The following is a 15,300-nucleotide window of genomic DNA, read 5'->3' on the forward strand; positions in this document are numbered from 1 at the left end:
CTAAGGCAGAACGATGTCAGTATTATCGTCACATCAGAGTGTTAGTTGCTACCACTCCGAAACCTCAGCTCCCCGTCCGTTCACTTGGCCGTCCCTCGATCCTCTTGTACTATTTCTGCTTCGTCCGGCGAAGGTCGTGGTAGTAATTCAGCAGGCCAATCCGCTTCGCCCAAATTTGTGCTCCATAAGTGGCCCAAAAGCTACGGATTACAGTCGGATTAAAAAGAGGACCAGGAAGGAATAGACACCCAACTTACATGCCAAACATTGCACCACCCAAATGCGCCGCATGATCAAAGAACTTCCAGCCCAACACAACGCCGGCAAAGTCAATGCCCATTAGCACTTTTATGCCGGCTCCGGCGGAGAATGTCAACGCGGGTAGGAACAGAATGCTAAGCTGGGTGTCCGGATACTGGGTGCACACATAGGCCAGCAGTGTCATTATGGCTCCAGACTGCAAGAAGAGCTATCAGTTTGTATTTACTTAAAGTGAGTTGCGTTCGCTTACCGCACCCAGGGACATCCCCGCCTGACTCGTTCCCGCTTTGTAGAGCACGCTCATCAGACTGGAGAAGACGCCGGCACTGAGGTAGACCGCCAGGAATTGCTCTTTGCCCAGCGAAAGGACCGCTGCGTTGGCAAAGCTGTGCATAACGTACATGTTGGCGAATATGTGCATGGCCGAGTAGTGGCTAAAGGTGGACAGGAACATGGGCCAGCAGACGACTCCTGCGAGAATAAAGTATTTTGTTGTATTACATAAATAGGTAAAAAGTTATTGTTGTTAAAGATTGCATGATTTCAAGAGCTTGAAAGTTTAAAATGTTTGAATATATTGCCTACTGACTACATCAAAAATAATGCAAATAAGAAATAGTGTTGCATTCTGAATTAATTTTTGATACTAAATTTAACTTCTGCGAAGAAATTAGAAAAACTTTTTATATAACCATAACTTTGTTTAAGGGATACCCATGGTTAAGAATTATACATATGTGTGGTTAAGGTTTTAAATCATAGTTTTTGACACATATTATCTGCCCAAACATTAATACATTTGCAATTATTGATAAAGTCTAACACCACATTACGTTAGCTAAACCCTGAAGGGTGTGTCTTAACAAAGATAAGTTTACATTTCGATTTCTTTGATAAAGAAATCGAACTGAAGTAGGGGATTTCGCAAGATTTAGCTTTTCCAACATTACTTTTCAAAGATTTTGGATATAGTTCAACTCCAACACTTACTCGCCGCTGGATTGGAGGTGAAGTAGGTCATCATAGTGGATCTCAGGGCGGGCACCCGCCACATGGCGAAGGCCACTACATTGCAGAGGAAGATGGGGGCGAACATCTTGTCGCCGGGCGTCAGTGAGTCCCAGTGCCGCCGGATGTCCTGTTTCAGCTGTGTCCAGTAGTCACGGTCCGCCAGTGAACGACTCTGCCACCAGCCGAATCTCGCCTGTCGCGCCTTCTCCAGGATTAGGCTGCGTGTGTTCTCGTACTCCAGGATGGTAGCGCCCGCGAAACAGCCCACCGTAAACTAGATGAGGCAAGTTAAGAGTATAAAAGACCTGTTGAATTGCTGACCAGTACCAATTCTTACTGCTCCTGTGAAGGCCACCGCCTTGATCACATTGTTCACCGGCACCGTGGTGTTTTGCTCAGCCGCCAGAGGTTCCCCGGTCGTCGGCTTCAGGTTGCTCTGCTTCCTGTTGCTTTGGAACTGCCGGCAGGACCTGGCCGCCGGATGACCAGAGTTTATCCGCAGGATTGGTACATTTGCATGACATCTGTGGCTGTAAGTTTGTAAAAGTCGGGTTACTCCGGTTACGGAACTCTGACGTCGCCCGCTTACTTACGCCACCTGGGATAGCCAACTCCGGCAGAGCGCTCGACTCATGAGCATGGTAGTACGGATCTGGGCCAATTTAGCATGAAATATAGGAAATTTGTTTCTATTTTGCTTCGTGGAGAAAAAACCCGGAATATGTAAGTGTGACCAGAGGGTGGAAAGCCAAAAATGGCAAGGTTACCGAGCAACGGTTAGAGATGCGTGAGCAGCGACCAAATAGTGAAATTTGTAAGTTTCAACTTTCTAGCTATTTATTTATGTACAAATTGAAAAGCAAAAAAATGTATATTACTAATTTATGTATTAGATTGTACCAAAAAGATACGGCGCTTTGGCTTGTCAATAAAATGCTGACCATTTTTCATTACTTCATCCTTGTTAGGCTAATTTATTTTATAAGTACAAAATTTAAACTCCAATTCTCCGTTGCTACCTTGACGTACCCTTCTCAGTTGGTAATTCACACCCAGTCGCCCACGGTCACACTGCACACTTGACAATATTGGCGTTCCAAAAAGCGACAACAACAAAACACGGCTTGGCTATTTTCCTCGGCTAGCGCGCCTTAACACCGAACAGCACGTGTCCACGGCCACCGGGCTGGCCAATGATGTCCAACGGGCGCTACGGCAGATTCGGAGCACTCATCGGCGTCGCCTGCGTGAGCAGCACCCACTGCCGCTTTCTGGTGAGGAGGTCCAAAAGCCGAAAACGACCTCTGACTCAGATTCTATTTCCATAGATTTACTCAACCAAAAATGCGGAAGTACTGGCGTATCACGAGCTCAAGCTCCGCCAGATTGTCCACCAGTCGGGCTGGATGGAGTATGATCCGGCCGAGATATGGAGGAACACGCAGGAGTGTATAGAGGTGGCTTATCGGGGGGGTTATATCATCATCTTGCAACTTACTAATGGGGTCACTTTTTCAGACCGCCTACAAGAACCTGGTGATACTGGAAATCAATCCGCATGATATCATCGCCATGGGCATCGTAAATCAGCGCGGCACCTCGGTGCTGTGGAACAAGCAGACGGGTCAGCCGCTGCACAACGCCATCGGCTGGTCCGATTGCCGCAGCACCGCGCTCCTGAAGAGCCTGCTCCACAATGTCCGGCACAATGTGGACTACGTGCGGTACCGCAGTGGCCTGCCCCTGAGCAGCTGCTTCAGTGCTCTAAAGGTCCGCTGGCTGATGGATCACGTTCCTTCCGTAGCCACTGCCATTAAGGAGAACAAGTGCCTATTTGGCACCCTGGACTCTTGGCTGCTGTGGAACCTCACCGGCGGCGTGGAGACGGGCGTGCACTCCACGGACCTTACCAACGCCCACTACACCTCCCTTATGAACCTGTCCACGCAGCAGTGGGACCCCAAGCTCTGCCAGTTCTTCCGACTGCCTATGAATATACTGCCACGCATACGTTCCAACTCCGAGATATTTGGCTACGTTCTAGATGGTCCTCTGCTGGGTATTCCCATAGCGGGCATGATGGGCGAGCAGCCGGCCAGTTTGCTGGGTCAGCTCTGCGTAAAGGCGGGGCAGAATGTATGCACCCTGGACGACAGCTGCTTTGTCTTGCTTAACACGGCGAAGGAGAAATTGGACTCGGCCAATGGACTGATCACGGGCATAGCGCACAAGCTGGGCGAGAAGGAGGCCACCAACTACACGCTCGAGGGAGCCATCTCCAATGCGGGATCTACGGTGACTTGGCTACGGGAAAAACTGCAAATAAACACTGAGATTAATTCCAACGACAACGTGGTGGAGTCCCTAAACACATTCATCGGCGAGAACTCCATGATCTCGTCCTCCTGTTCGTCATCCATGCTGAACGCCGAGTGTGGACTGGCGGCCAAGAGGTCGGAGATCACGTTCGTGCCGGCCTTTCATGGAATGTATGCCCCATACTGGCGTCACGATGCCAGGGGCATTATCTTGGGGCTCACCAGCCAGACCACTGCGGAGAACATCACACAAGCGGCTTACGAAGCCACCGGGTTCCAGATCTTCGAGGTGCTAGAGGCATTCAAGCGCGATACCCCCAACTGGGACCGCTCCTCCATGCAGCCTGTGCTCACGTTTGGCGGCGATTACGCCGAAAACTCGCACCTTGTGCAGTTCATCGCGGACATAATTGGCTACATGTTGGAGCGGCCGCAGACTACTTCGCCTGCAGGTTTGGGCGTCATGATAGCCGCGGGCGTGACGATGAAGGTGGTGTCCCTGCAGTACGCCGTGAAAATGTACGCCCCGCCCACGGATGTCTTTTCGCCCACAACCACAAAGAATCGTAAGTTGAATTCCGTTTTTTAAAAAAGGATTGTTTCTTCCTTTATTGAATTATCCTAGTAAATAAACTATCCCTTTTTCAGGTCGAGAGCTGCTCTATAAGCGCTGGGACTATGCGGTTAAAAGATGCCTGCATTGGAACAACTACGAGACCTATGAGGCCGATGTCGAGCTGTTTGCTCAACGAGAACTTGATCCCAATTTACCTGTTCGGCGTTCAATCCCCGGTAGTTTGTTCCTAACAACATCGTTTGCCCTGGTCCTGCTGGCCAACTTTCTGAAGAACAATCCCCTGAAATAGTGGCAGTCTAGTTAGGGAGCAGCGGCAGTTCTATCTAGTCAACTGAACACGTTCAACTGTGTGCATTAAAATTTATTGTTTAGTTTAGCATGTAATTTTATATTAGTTGCTTTGATATGTACATAAAAAATCCTTTTAGTTTTTTCCCCGAGTTGTAGATCAAAATAATTGTGATTCACCTATTTACACCACTATATACATGTTTTTATAAGCTCATTATGTTCCACTTAGTTAAACATTCAGTTTAAGCAGTGCTCATTTCTTTTGAAACCTAAAGACAATTGTTAAAGCTGTTCAGAGGCGAGCACAAAAACTCGATATCCTGCATGCGCGCCATTGACGGTTGATTTGAGTTAACCAGGAGAATGTGAAGGCAAACTGTTGAGATTGTGTTTTACAAGTGGAAAAAGCGGAGCACAAGTGGCCAGTACTCACCAGATGAGATCCATTTGCCAGCTAATTAGCTGGCAGGTCTCCTCCACGGAGGAACGCATTCATCACCTGCCCCGGGCTGCAGCTCACCGCATTGAATGAAGCTTAAGTTATTGCGCTTATTGTTGACACGCGAATCGTTGGAGGAGCAGCTGTGTCCGTGCATTCCAGCCTGCAGCCAATGTGCACTTGAACGCGCCTTCCCCGGAACTGGAGGAGGAGTTCGATGGGGACCAGCGGAGGAGCACCCTTGGCTGTTGTCTCTACTGCACTTCGTTGCCGTCCAGCGAAGGGAGTCGAGCAGGCGAGGTACTCTTTCAAATGAGTTTTTATGCGCGAGCGTTTGCCAAATGCCCTACGGAAAGTTGAGTGAGGCTAATGATTTGCAACTGCGAGCTGAGGCAAAATGTTTAAGGATTGATATTAATTATTTTTTAAGAAAGCTAAAGATCCTATTATTTAAATAATAATTTATTTAAGCCTAATAACAAATTGCCTTTTAAGGTAGTAAAAAATATTTAACTAACGCAGGGATTAAATATGTGCTTATGAATGTTATGAAGCAATACTAAAGAAAATGAACACAAAACCTCAAGTGAAAAACTTTAAAATGCATAATAACGAAATAAAATGTTGAGATTATCCTTAAATTATTTTAGCTTTGCTTTCAGACCTAATTTAATTTTTTTCTAGAGGTTATTAAAACATAACAACTTATTAGGAATTATTTTTATTGCCATTGATTAGTATTTATTAAATTTTGTAAAGCAATAGGTAACTATTATATAATATGCATAAAGTAAACAAGAATTACTTATGTTAAATGTATCAATTTGTGTATCAATATTCAGAGTTAAAAATATATAAAAGTAAAAGTGAAGTCTTCAATGATTTTTATTTTTAGGAACCAGCTTAACGAGTTAAAAGAAAGAAAGATGTTATGTACACTAAGGTATTTTTATATTTTTTTTTAGAGCCCTAAATCGTTACTAACCACAGTAGCTCATTGAAATTGTCGGATAGGTTTATGCCATGAATCTCAGTCCCATATTCCTGTTCGCAGTCTGCAGAATCGGTTTGTTTTCGAAGACAAAAACGTCGACGGAGCGCAGTAAAATGTGAAATTTGTGCAAACAGTGAGACAGAAACCGTTCCCCCACAAATCTTTCCCGAAGGCGGGAGGCTTGGGGGCGTGGCCGGGCCCAAGACGCAAGTAAACTTTGCACGTAGTCAATTTAAATAAATTAACACGCTGTTGTGTGTGGGTGTGTATGGTGTGTGTATGGGGCAGATAAGGAGAGGGTGTCCCTTCCGATCCGATTCCCCAGGACAAATGGGCTATTCCACCGCGTCCGCGTCCCACTGTGCTGCAATATGCCAAAATACGAAGCATTTGACATGCCCACGTAGCGAGGACGTTATTCCTGGCCAGGGGTAACTGGGTATCAATGTCCTGGCCGGGTGGGTTTCCCCGCTTTTCGCTTTCCCCCTTCGGTGCCCTCGATTCGGGTGCAATGCTCCTGGGTGGGTGCTTTTTGGCTGTTTTGTGCGACTGCCACAACGCATAAATCTTCAACTTTATGGCATCAATAAATGTCGGGGCGAAGTAATGATTTCGTCAAGTCCTCTGCCATTGTGCAGTGGCCCAACCAGAGAAATCCTCCCCCCGTCGTTTGTTGCATTCAATGGGGGTTGCTCGTGGCTTCGCTGGCAGGGATCTGTATAACTGGGTAGATCCTTGATGGCACCAATCAAGCTTCGAAGCTTAAGCCAGTTCTACACTGGGGAAAAGTAAAAACTCTTTCCTTAACTAAATACATTCGTTTAATATAAATGTTATGTTTAATGTATTTTTACTTTATTTAATGATTACAATTGCTATTTTTTAGTATATAAGTTATCTTTGTAGGATAAATTTTTTTTCTAAAATCATTTTTAAGTATTTATAAATCATCTATAAACTATAAATAATTAAAAATATCCAAAATGGCAAACTAAAAATTGTACAATTATGGCAAATATGTATTGAAAATTGTAATATTTCTGTAAAGTTCTGTATTTCATTTTGAGATATTTATTTATTTTTATATTATTATTATTTTATATTTATTTATGTTATTATATATATTTTATTATTAATAATTATTATTATTGTTGTTATATTATTATTATTTTATATTTTTATTTTAATATGTAAACAATTTCAATACGTCGTTCCCGATTTTAGTAGTTGCTTTGTTTGCCTGCACGGGTTCGTTCACCTCCCAAAACCTTAAAAATAAATTTTGGGCGTGTTGACGCCCACAAGGAGCTGGCTGAAAGCAACTGAAAGGCTTCACACATTCAGCGCACAATTTATTTATTGGGCGAAACTTGCCCGTAACTTTATGGCGGGGGCCCATCTGCATAAGGGCCCAGGAAAATAAGAAGCTCGTGGAGCATTGAATGTCCTGACAGCAGGCTGCTTTATCAGCAAAAGCTGGAAAAGGAGCTCCAGCTCCTGCCGTTGACAGGAACTTTTTACGCACTTTTTTTACGAGCCAACCCACCCATCAGAACCCCAAAACCTCCTCTCGCATGGCAGGCCGTCATAAAAATGTCGTAAATTCGCCGAAGCGAAAGTTCTCCAGCCGGGTAGAACTGGGCTCAGAGCCCGGTTGCTCGGTGCCATCGTAAAGGCCTTAATTAATTTTCTAATCAACATTTTTCCCGCATGTAAATCGTCTGATTTTCCGAGTCCATTTCGAGCCCGCTTATGTGTAGCATAATGCCGGGCGCTCCTCCCACGCCGCCGAAGCGCTACAGTTTTTACTGCTTTCAGTACCAGATCCGGAGTTGGTAAGCCTTCGGCTCCATTAGCTGGCCGAGCTGCTCGGTTAAGTCGGCTGCGATATGTCAAAGTAAACGGCTATAAAGTCTGAACTACTGGGGGGTGGGCGGAGCTCCAAAACTGGCGCCAGTAGTCAAAAGTTGCGTGCTCTGCGTTTGGATGATTCTGGTGGTGTTTACTTAGTTTGTTAGCCGGCCCTTGTTTTCGTAGTTCTTGTACAGTTCAAAAAAATTCCTCAAATTGGTCAGTAAGTCCTTTTTTGACACTTCAAGGAATCGTGAGATATTTAATATTACGTTGTATCAGGAACATATCAGACTTACGTATTACTCGACCTATTTAGTGTAATATTGAGCATTCTATTCTGAAGTTTAAATTTTGTGAAATATATGTACGAAATCTAATTGTGTTTTTATCACACGTTCAGTCTTATCGAGTACAAAACAGCTATTGGCGATCAGAGCCCTGATCTTGGAATTATACTAAAGCTACGAGCCTCCTCCCACATGTCCTTGAGGGTCCGGGGAGAAGCCTCTATCTTGAAGTTGAGCATTAGGTGGAACAACATGCGGTGAGCTGCTTTTGGGATAAGATTCTTTGGAGAGCGGAGGCGGCCATATTCCCGAAGAATGGCCAGGGCTGAAGGTGCCAATCGCTTAATCGCTGATCGGAACCCCCAGTTATACCAAGCATTATCATTTGTAATTGGGAAGATATCGGTCTCTCAATAGGTTTAGCTCTACGACCTGATTTGCTGGTGTAAATCGATCATATAGCTTTTTTCAAATGCTTTGTGGATTTTCACAAGAGCTTTGTGTCGCTCTTTGGAGAACTCATTTCATTTGGTTACTTAATGATTTTTGTTAAAAGATCTAAACTTTTAAAGCAAAGCTCGTCAATGTGAGAGCTTATTGATAAGAATGGATTTTTCAAATTGTAAAAAGTTGACCAATTAACTGTACTGAACTATACGATGTATTATTTTCATACTGATATATCATAATGATAATTTTAATTGATAACTGAAATTCAAAGTTTATTTTATTAAGCGTCAAAAATATTTTTATAAAAATATTTTTAAAGCATTTATATTTGCTTTTTGTAGTGGAATGATGATTTTATAAAAGTTTTTAGACCAATTGGTGTGATTTATATTACTACAATATGATGAAGTAAAGATTTTTGCTACTCTGTAACTTTTCTAGTGGCAGACATCAAGTAAGAGATTAGTTGGGATCTGCTTCCGAAGGGGAATCCCGAATCACCCCTACCCAATGCCGAATATCACTCATTCGCCCCGTCAGCAGCAGCAGCACTGTCCTTGCCAATTAAGTGCGGAATTTCGGTTTATTTTTCTTGTGCACAACTGCATGGCACAGCACAAATTAATTTAAATATTTAAAGAGTTTAATTATTTTTTAACTGCCCAACAAGGACAGGCGCAGACAGGGAGGGATAAATGGAGTGGGGTGAGAAGGAGCCGTTGGAGGAGCAGGAGCGGGAGCAGGAGGCCAAGTGCCATGATCCGGGGCCATAACTGCATGGCAACCTGCGAGTACGACGACAACGGGCAAACAGCCAAGCGTAAACTTAACTGACAAGTGGAGACTTAACTTCCCATAACAAATTGCATTCCAATTGCATGTCGGGAGCGTACACATCAACATCCCCTCCGAATTCCCACCCCCCAGGAGGCCGTGGGGCATAAACAAACACACACGGAGTCGCATTCACTCACCTTCGCTTCTGAGACTTGGTCGTCGTCATTGCTGTTAATTTAAATTGCTTTAAAAAAAAGCAGGTGCACAGCACGCTGAATGGGCAAAATGAGAACAGAAGCGAGTTCCATTCAGGGCAAATGGCAACAGGAGCAGCTCCTGGCCAGGAGTTCCCTCCTCCTGGCAGCTGGGAGCACAGCCTCTCGAGTTGCCAGCCCGGAGATGCCATGCACGAAATAATCCTAAAGGGTGTGAAAAAGTATGAATGCAGCCAAGAATGTGCACACCAAATGGGATGAGTGGGGTGGTTGGATGGGCTCCATGGTTTGTATGTGCTGTGGGGTCGCGAGAAATGAGCTAGCTCGCTGTGAAAGGAAAACAAAATTATGCAACTTGAAAATGGGGGACAGACAGACGTGGAAGCCAGCACCCAACCACACACAATCCCTACTCCTTGGCTGCTCCTCAGTTGCCATCTCAGATGCAGCGTTCCTGTTTTTGTTGCATGAGCGAAGGCTGCTCCGGATCCCAGTTCCACCTCCTCCTCCGCATTTCTGCCTCCCCTGTGGTTTGGTGCACCACTCACCCACGAGAGCGTCTCGCCAAGTATACTGCGAAAATATTTACAAAACCAGGCACATGTTCTTAACAGTATATACAAATCAAGAACAAGAAACTTTTTCATATTTCTATTTTCAAGAATAATTTGTTCTTGAAATTTTGTATCAAGAAAGGGTTTCAATACTTAAAAGCGACTTTTCCAATAACATGAATTTTTATTAGATATTCAAGGGTTGTCCGATTCAATGTCAAGACTTCTAAAATACTAAAAACTATTTTTGTAGTGTAAAAAAGATTTGAAAAGACTTAAAATATTAAGAACCACACTGTAAGTTTTTTACGTTTTTCAAAATATGTTATGTTTTCTTGAGAAATTTCAAAATCCTAATAAAATTAAGCTATATAATATAGCTCTTCTAAGCTCCAAGACAGGTATAATTAAAATATTTCAACATTGTAAGAGGTTCATTATTCTATTAATTATTTATTTTATTTATATTGAAATCGTAATATTTATTGCAAATCTTTTTCTAGTGGTATATGATATCAAAATTTTTATTTTCAGGTTGTCCCCCAAAAAGCATTTGATCGATCAGAATAAAAAATACATTACAAAGTGGTACAAAAAGCTTTACCCGAATATATTCTTTAAATTAACAAGTAAGTTTTAACTTAAGTCCCATTCAGGACGTCTTTGATTTTTCGTAGTCTATTGACTATCTCAAATACAAAGTATATATCAAAGGTATAACATTTTCCAGAGTGTACATGTTCCTTCGGTCCTTGTCTGCAGAAGTAAAATGGTTTTGGTTGCAGTTTCTACTTTGCATTCAATTAAATCCGGACTCGAAGTAATTGCCAAGTAAATACGAAGAGCAAACCGAAACGGGAGCAGACTATAAAAATGCTTGACAAGATAACTTTGCAGGAATTCGGAGCTGGAAAATAAGGGAAAAATGGTAGAACGAGTCGCCGCATTTTTATTATTGATAAAATTTGCTAAGCGACAACTTTTTCCAAGCAAAGTTCGTGCGGGTTGTGTCAACCCTTTTGGCTTCCATCGAACCCATTCCTCTTATCCTCCTTTACCAGTTTATTAAAATTCAGGACGAGCAGCAGCAGCCGCAGAAAGAAAATTCCCAGAAATTGTATTAGGTTCCAAAAAATATTGAAAAAGGGAGAGGAACTGGGGATAAATAAGGAAGTTGAGATAGGGACTTTTGGAGGATGCCTGCCACATGTGTCGCCTTTAGGGGCCAATCGATGGCGGATTGGATGGCAAAGGCAGCTGAGCCCGTGGGCGCCACCTCCTCATCCTCGTATCCTCCAGCAATCCTGTCGCACTGCGGTTCAATTCAATGATTTGTGGCCCTGGTTGCGTCTTAATTTATCCAGCAGCTTGCTCAGCTCACCCAAGACAATCGCCGCCTAATGGAGTGGGGTTTTGAAAGTTCTTAAAATACTTTTCACTCGGTCTAAAAGTTTTGGCCAAAATAATTTGTATGCGGTGGCGAACGTACAAGGAAAGTTTCCGCACAGCGGGGGAGATACATACATAGTTCGAAAAAGTCGTCTTCTTCTTTAAAAAAATAAAAGGGAGAATTACGACTACAAGTTAAGGCTACTTATTAAAATCTCCCCTCGGCCCATTGAGCAGTACAAGCACTTGGCATTTCTTTGAGCACATGTGAGCTTCCTCTTCGCTTTTTTCGGCTTGAACACTCGAGTTGCATTGTCCTTTTGTGAGGATGGCTGCTCGTTTCGGGAAAAACGGGTAGATGGCTGCGCACAAGGACTTTTCCGGCTGCCTGTTGGAATGTGTTGACATAGCGCTAAATTTTTCAGTTACTTTTGTTTGCCCTTCTGCTAGACTTTCTCCGACTTTCCGTTTGCCAGTGAGTGTGTAGTTAAAGTTTTCCACTCTCTCCTCAGCATATTTGCTCAGGGGCCAAAAGGGCAAAAGCCCGTTAAATGCTAAGGCCAAATATATTGGGGCGTTAGACTGTGAAAAAGGATTTGGGTCTAATCAAACAATATGATTGGGGCACTAAGTTAATAATCCATAAAATAGTGATACTTAATATTCTTAGAAATACAATTTAAACCGAATGTTTAAGCTCCTTTAAAATAACATCACATACAATGACTATTATATTTGGAATATATTTTTTCTGACTAGTTTTCGGATAATATTTAAAGATTGTATACAATTTAAAACGTTTCTTTAATATACTCTTGTTTCTACTAATGATTTTCATTTTTTAATGTCTAAATTATTAAAGAAAAAGTTTATTAATGAGTAAAAAGTTTGCAAATCATTTAGTAAAATCATTTTACAGCTGATTTGAACCTTTTTCAAAAGAAAAAAATGTTCATTGCGGATTCCTTTGAATCCTTTTTTTTATTTCCCAAAGTAAATGACCTTGAATTAAGTTTGTAGTTCTCTAAATAGTATGTATTTTTTGGTGATTATCTTTACTTATTTCAGAGATTTCCTTCCCCACCCCAAGACCCCTTAGATTTTCCATTTCACAGTTTGCAGTTCCCAACGCCCCATTACCTGTTTTATATGTTTATCCCCCGCCCATCTCATTGAACTTAAATGCCCCGTGGAAAAGAAAAGTTTGTCTTCAGTTCTTCTTGGGTTCTTGCCACCTCTATCTCTGAACACCCACCTCCCCCATCCAGATTGGCCAGGTCTCAGCCCAGTAAGCTTGCTCATTTACCGCTAATTCTCACAATGCTGCAATCTCGTTTGGGCCAAAAACAAGAGGAGTTGGAGCTAATGCCGCTTAACCGTTATGGCCATAAAAACGAAGATTCCGAAACTTAACGCAAAGCGACTCAATAAGCGATGGGTAACATCACCTGAGCACCATCACCATCCGCCCCTCAATCCAATCCTTTCGCTGAAAACTGAGGCATCAGCCGCAAAGTCCCCCAATGGACTGCTGATTCCGACTCCATTGAGGCATAAGACTCCCGCCAAACTCCATTCCATTCCAAATCAACTGCATTCCTAAGCCCTGTCAGGCATTTTATGGCCAACACGAAAGCTAAACTTTTACCGAGGGAGTCGTAACCCCACAAGGGAGTCGGTTTGCCCTTGTCCCATTCCTCGGTTTTTCCCGGGATTTCCCCGGGTTTTTCCCCTATTTTCCCCTGCTGCTTAGCTGCGCTCGTAAAATTTTATGCGTTTTTTGCGCCCTTCGCTTGGCGTTGAAAATGAAAATTGTTACTCCACAACAAGCCAGCTCGCTCCCGACAACGGATCCGTCCAAACTCCGGGTCTGTCCCCCTAACCCATGCCGTTGTATCCCACTTCCATGCCAAGTCGAGTGTCGTGTCGCCTGCCAGACGTGGCCAGGGGGTGGCACTTTGTTTGGCCTAGAGATGAAAGTTCAGGCGGTTGACAATTCATCGAAAAAAAGCCAAGTCTCTGGAAGGATATTACTGCTTTTCCCGCCTTTTTTCAGATCCATTATACGGTTTAACAACTTAAAAACAACTTGTACAGCCTGCTACAACCTTAAAAGGTAATATTCCCAAATAAATTGTACTAAAACTATTAATTTTAATCACTTTGATTCCAAAAAATGATTTTTGAATAAGAAAACGAGCTTAAAATTGTAAAAAAAATTACTGATGATTGTATCAAAACCTTATAGCAAACCTCTAATAATATTTATGATTTAAGCTACTTGAAGAACTGTTTATTGGGGTTAGTTATTTTGGTATTTGATGACATGTTCCAATCGTTTTAAAGTTATTTGTTGTACCAAAATTCTCAAAGTAAATATTTTTTGTCAAAAAAAAACATCCCTGAGTTTTAGGATATACATTTCACTGTCATCTCTACCCGTCACTTGCATTGTTTTTGTTGCTGCTTGCTTTTTATGACTTTGGGGTATTTATTACACTGCGAGGAAAGCGGGAAGCTTCAGCCTGATGTTTCATTTCTGTCTCTTACTTTCCCCACATTTCCCTTTTCGCCTTTCCCCCTTTTCTCCGACTTGTGCGTTAATGAGTCAACACAAAAGGCTCAGCTGTTTGTTTAATGCATGTTCCACCCCTTTTAGACACCCCTTCAGGTGGTTGGGTGGTTCAGTGGGTGTTGTTTCAATGTCGTCTTTGTAACGCTACGGTTTGTCCAAATAAAGCAAAGTGTTGGCCCGACTTAAAGGGCTCCCATCTCACAGATTGACACGAGCAAATCACTTTCGGTCAAAAGTGGCAGGACGACCTACCCTCGTTTATCCCTAATTAGTTTGGTCGCATCCGATTGACCTTTTTGTAGAAATACGTAGAAATGTGTAGAATATTTGATTTATTAAAGTTCATTTGTTTTAATTTTTTTTTTAACTAAATACAAATTATAGACACAAGATTCTTACACCCTGTTTTAGTAACTAATCAATTGGTTTCAAATAAGTAAGCGCGAAACACAGCTATAATCAGAGGTATACTTTTGGAAACATTGTAATGCTTTCAAGAATTTAAAGCCAAAGACATGAAGCTCGTATTTAATTTAACTTTATGTTTAATTCCCATTGCCTCCTGTGATTATAACATATCCATATTTGAATCCTATGGGGAAATTCCCTTTGAGCGTAAGCGTTCCATATATTGGCAAGTACTTTATTTTATTTTACAATTTTATTCAGGCTGCATTGTGGAAGGTGGCCTGCGATATGGCTACTGTATGGATCTTTCGGTAAAGGAGTTTGTGTTCCGGGAGACCAATGAGACCATTACCAATCTAGAATGTCGAGTTTTCTCCGAGTTTCGCGACTGTGTACCGCCTTATAGATGCTGCACCGATGGCTGGAACTATTCGTATAAAACCCCTTGATAAGTGCCAGATTTTCAAGTCAAGACCAATTAAAGTTGAAGCATTTTTGTGTCAGCTTGAAGTAATCAAGTAAGTGGGCTTTCCTTTTGAGTTGTCTCACATTCAGCATGCCCCAAAAACACAATTCAAAGTTTCTCTCTCACTAATTGTGCAGAAATGTTGTAAATGAAAATGTCATAAAAAGCAGGAAGAATCCATAAAATTCTGCAACACACGCAGCCATAGGATTGCTATGGAAATGACTGCGTTATAAACGAGTCTGCGATGTGCCTCAATTATGGGCCAGGATGCCAGGAAACCGGGAAGTTCCCCCTTTTCCACTTTCGCGGCTTGGAAAACTTTTGCTCCATGATGAATGCGAAAATATGTTTTTTTGGGGGACTCCAGGACTCCATAATGAGGCAACTCGACAGCGAGTTGTACCATCAATCTGCTGGCTTTCGAGTCACTT

General features: G+C 42.6%; 2 protein-coding genes and 1 long non-coding RNA gene across 4 annotated transcripts; 1 reads left to right on the plus strand and 2 right to left on the minus strand.

Annotated features, from left to right (window-relative positions):
- Positions 1-7: 7 nt before the first annotated feature.
- On the minus strand, positions 8-2,025 carry rho-7 (rhomboid family intramembrane serine protease rho-7). Of its 2 annotated transcripts, none has more exons than XM_017072331.4 (6): positions 1,866-2,025; positions 1,610-1,802; positions 1,252-1,546; positions 512-732; positions 258-457; positions 8-200 (listed from the first exon to the last, which is right to left on the minus strand). In XM_017072331.4, the coding sequence occupies exons 1-6, from the start codon at positions 1,910-1,912 to the stop codon at positions 110-112; spliced, it is 1,047 nt and encodes a 348-aa protein (XP_016927820.1). In that variant the 5' UTR covers positions 1,913-2,025; the 3' UTR covers positions 8-109. The 2 variants fall into 2 exon arrangements, with proteins under 2 accessions (XP_016927820.1, XP_065719534.1); XM_065863462.2 differs by having other exon boundaries at positions 1,862-1,980.
- Positions 2,026-2,321: 296 nt separating this feature from the next.
- LOC108008327 (glycerol kinase 3) lies at positions 2,322-4,650 on the plus strand. The gene is made up of 4 exons (XM_017072152.4): positions 2,322-2,546; positions 2,601-2,729; positions 2,791-4,156; positions 4,239-4,650. The coding sequence occupies exons 1-4, from the start codon at positions 2,466-2,468 to the stop codon at positions 4,454-4,456; spliced, it is 1,794 nt and encodes a 597-aa protein (XP_016927641.3). The 5' UTR covers positions 2,322-2,465; the 3' UTR covers positions 4,457-4,650.
- LOC139352568 (uncharacterized) lies at positions 4,516-5,351 on the minus strand. The gene is made up of 2 exons (XR_011603794.1): positions 4,892-5,351; positions 4,516-4,834 (listed from the first exon to the last, which is right to left on the minus strand). It is a non-coding gene; the product is annotated as an uncharacterized lncRNA (long non-coding RNA).
- Positions 5,352-15,300: the final 9,949 nt, after the last annotated feature.

The sequence above is a fragment of the Drosophila suzukii genome, chromosome 2R (genome assembly GCF_043229965.1).
Source record: "Drosophila suzukii chromosome 2R, CBGP_Dsuzu_IsoJpt1.0, whole genome shotgun sequence".
Lineage (NCBI taxonomy): Eukaryota > Metazoa > Arthropoda > Insecta > Diptera > Drosophilidae > Drosophila > Drosophila suzukii.

Bases quoted from the DNA above. Each gene is read 5' to 3' on its own strand.
- rho-7 (XM_017072331.4), bottom strand. From the start codon at position 1,912: ATGCTCATGAGTCGAGCGCTCTGCCGGAGTTGGCTATCCCAGGTGGC. The intron at 458-511 runs GTAAGCGAACGC...CTCTTCTTGCAG, and splicing joins CGGGGATGTCCCTGGGTGCG to TCTGGAGCCATAATGACACT. The intron at 201-257 runs GTAAGTTGGGTG...TGTAATCCGTAG, and splicing joins GGTGGTGCAATGTTTGGCAT to CTTTTGGGCCACTTATGGAG.
- LOC108008327 (XM_017072152.4), top strand. From the start codon at position 2,466: ATGATGTCCAACGGGCGCTACGGCAGATTCGGAGCACTCATCGGCGTC. The intron at 2,547-2,600 runs GTGAGGAGGTCC...CTATTTCCATAG, and splicing joins GCACCCACTGCCGCTTTCTG to ATTTACTCAACCAAAAATGC. The intron at 2,730-2,790 runs GTGGCTTATCGG...TCACTTTTTCAG, and splicing joins ACACGCAGGAGTGTATAGAG to ACCGCCTACAAGAACCTGGT.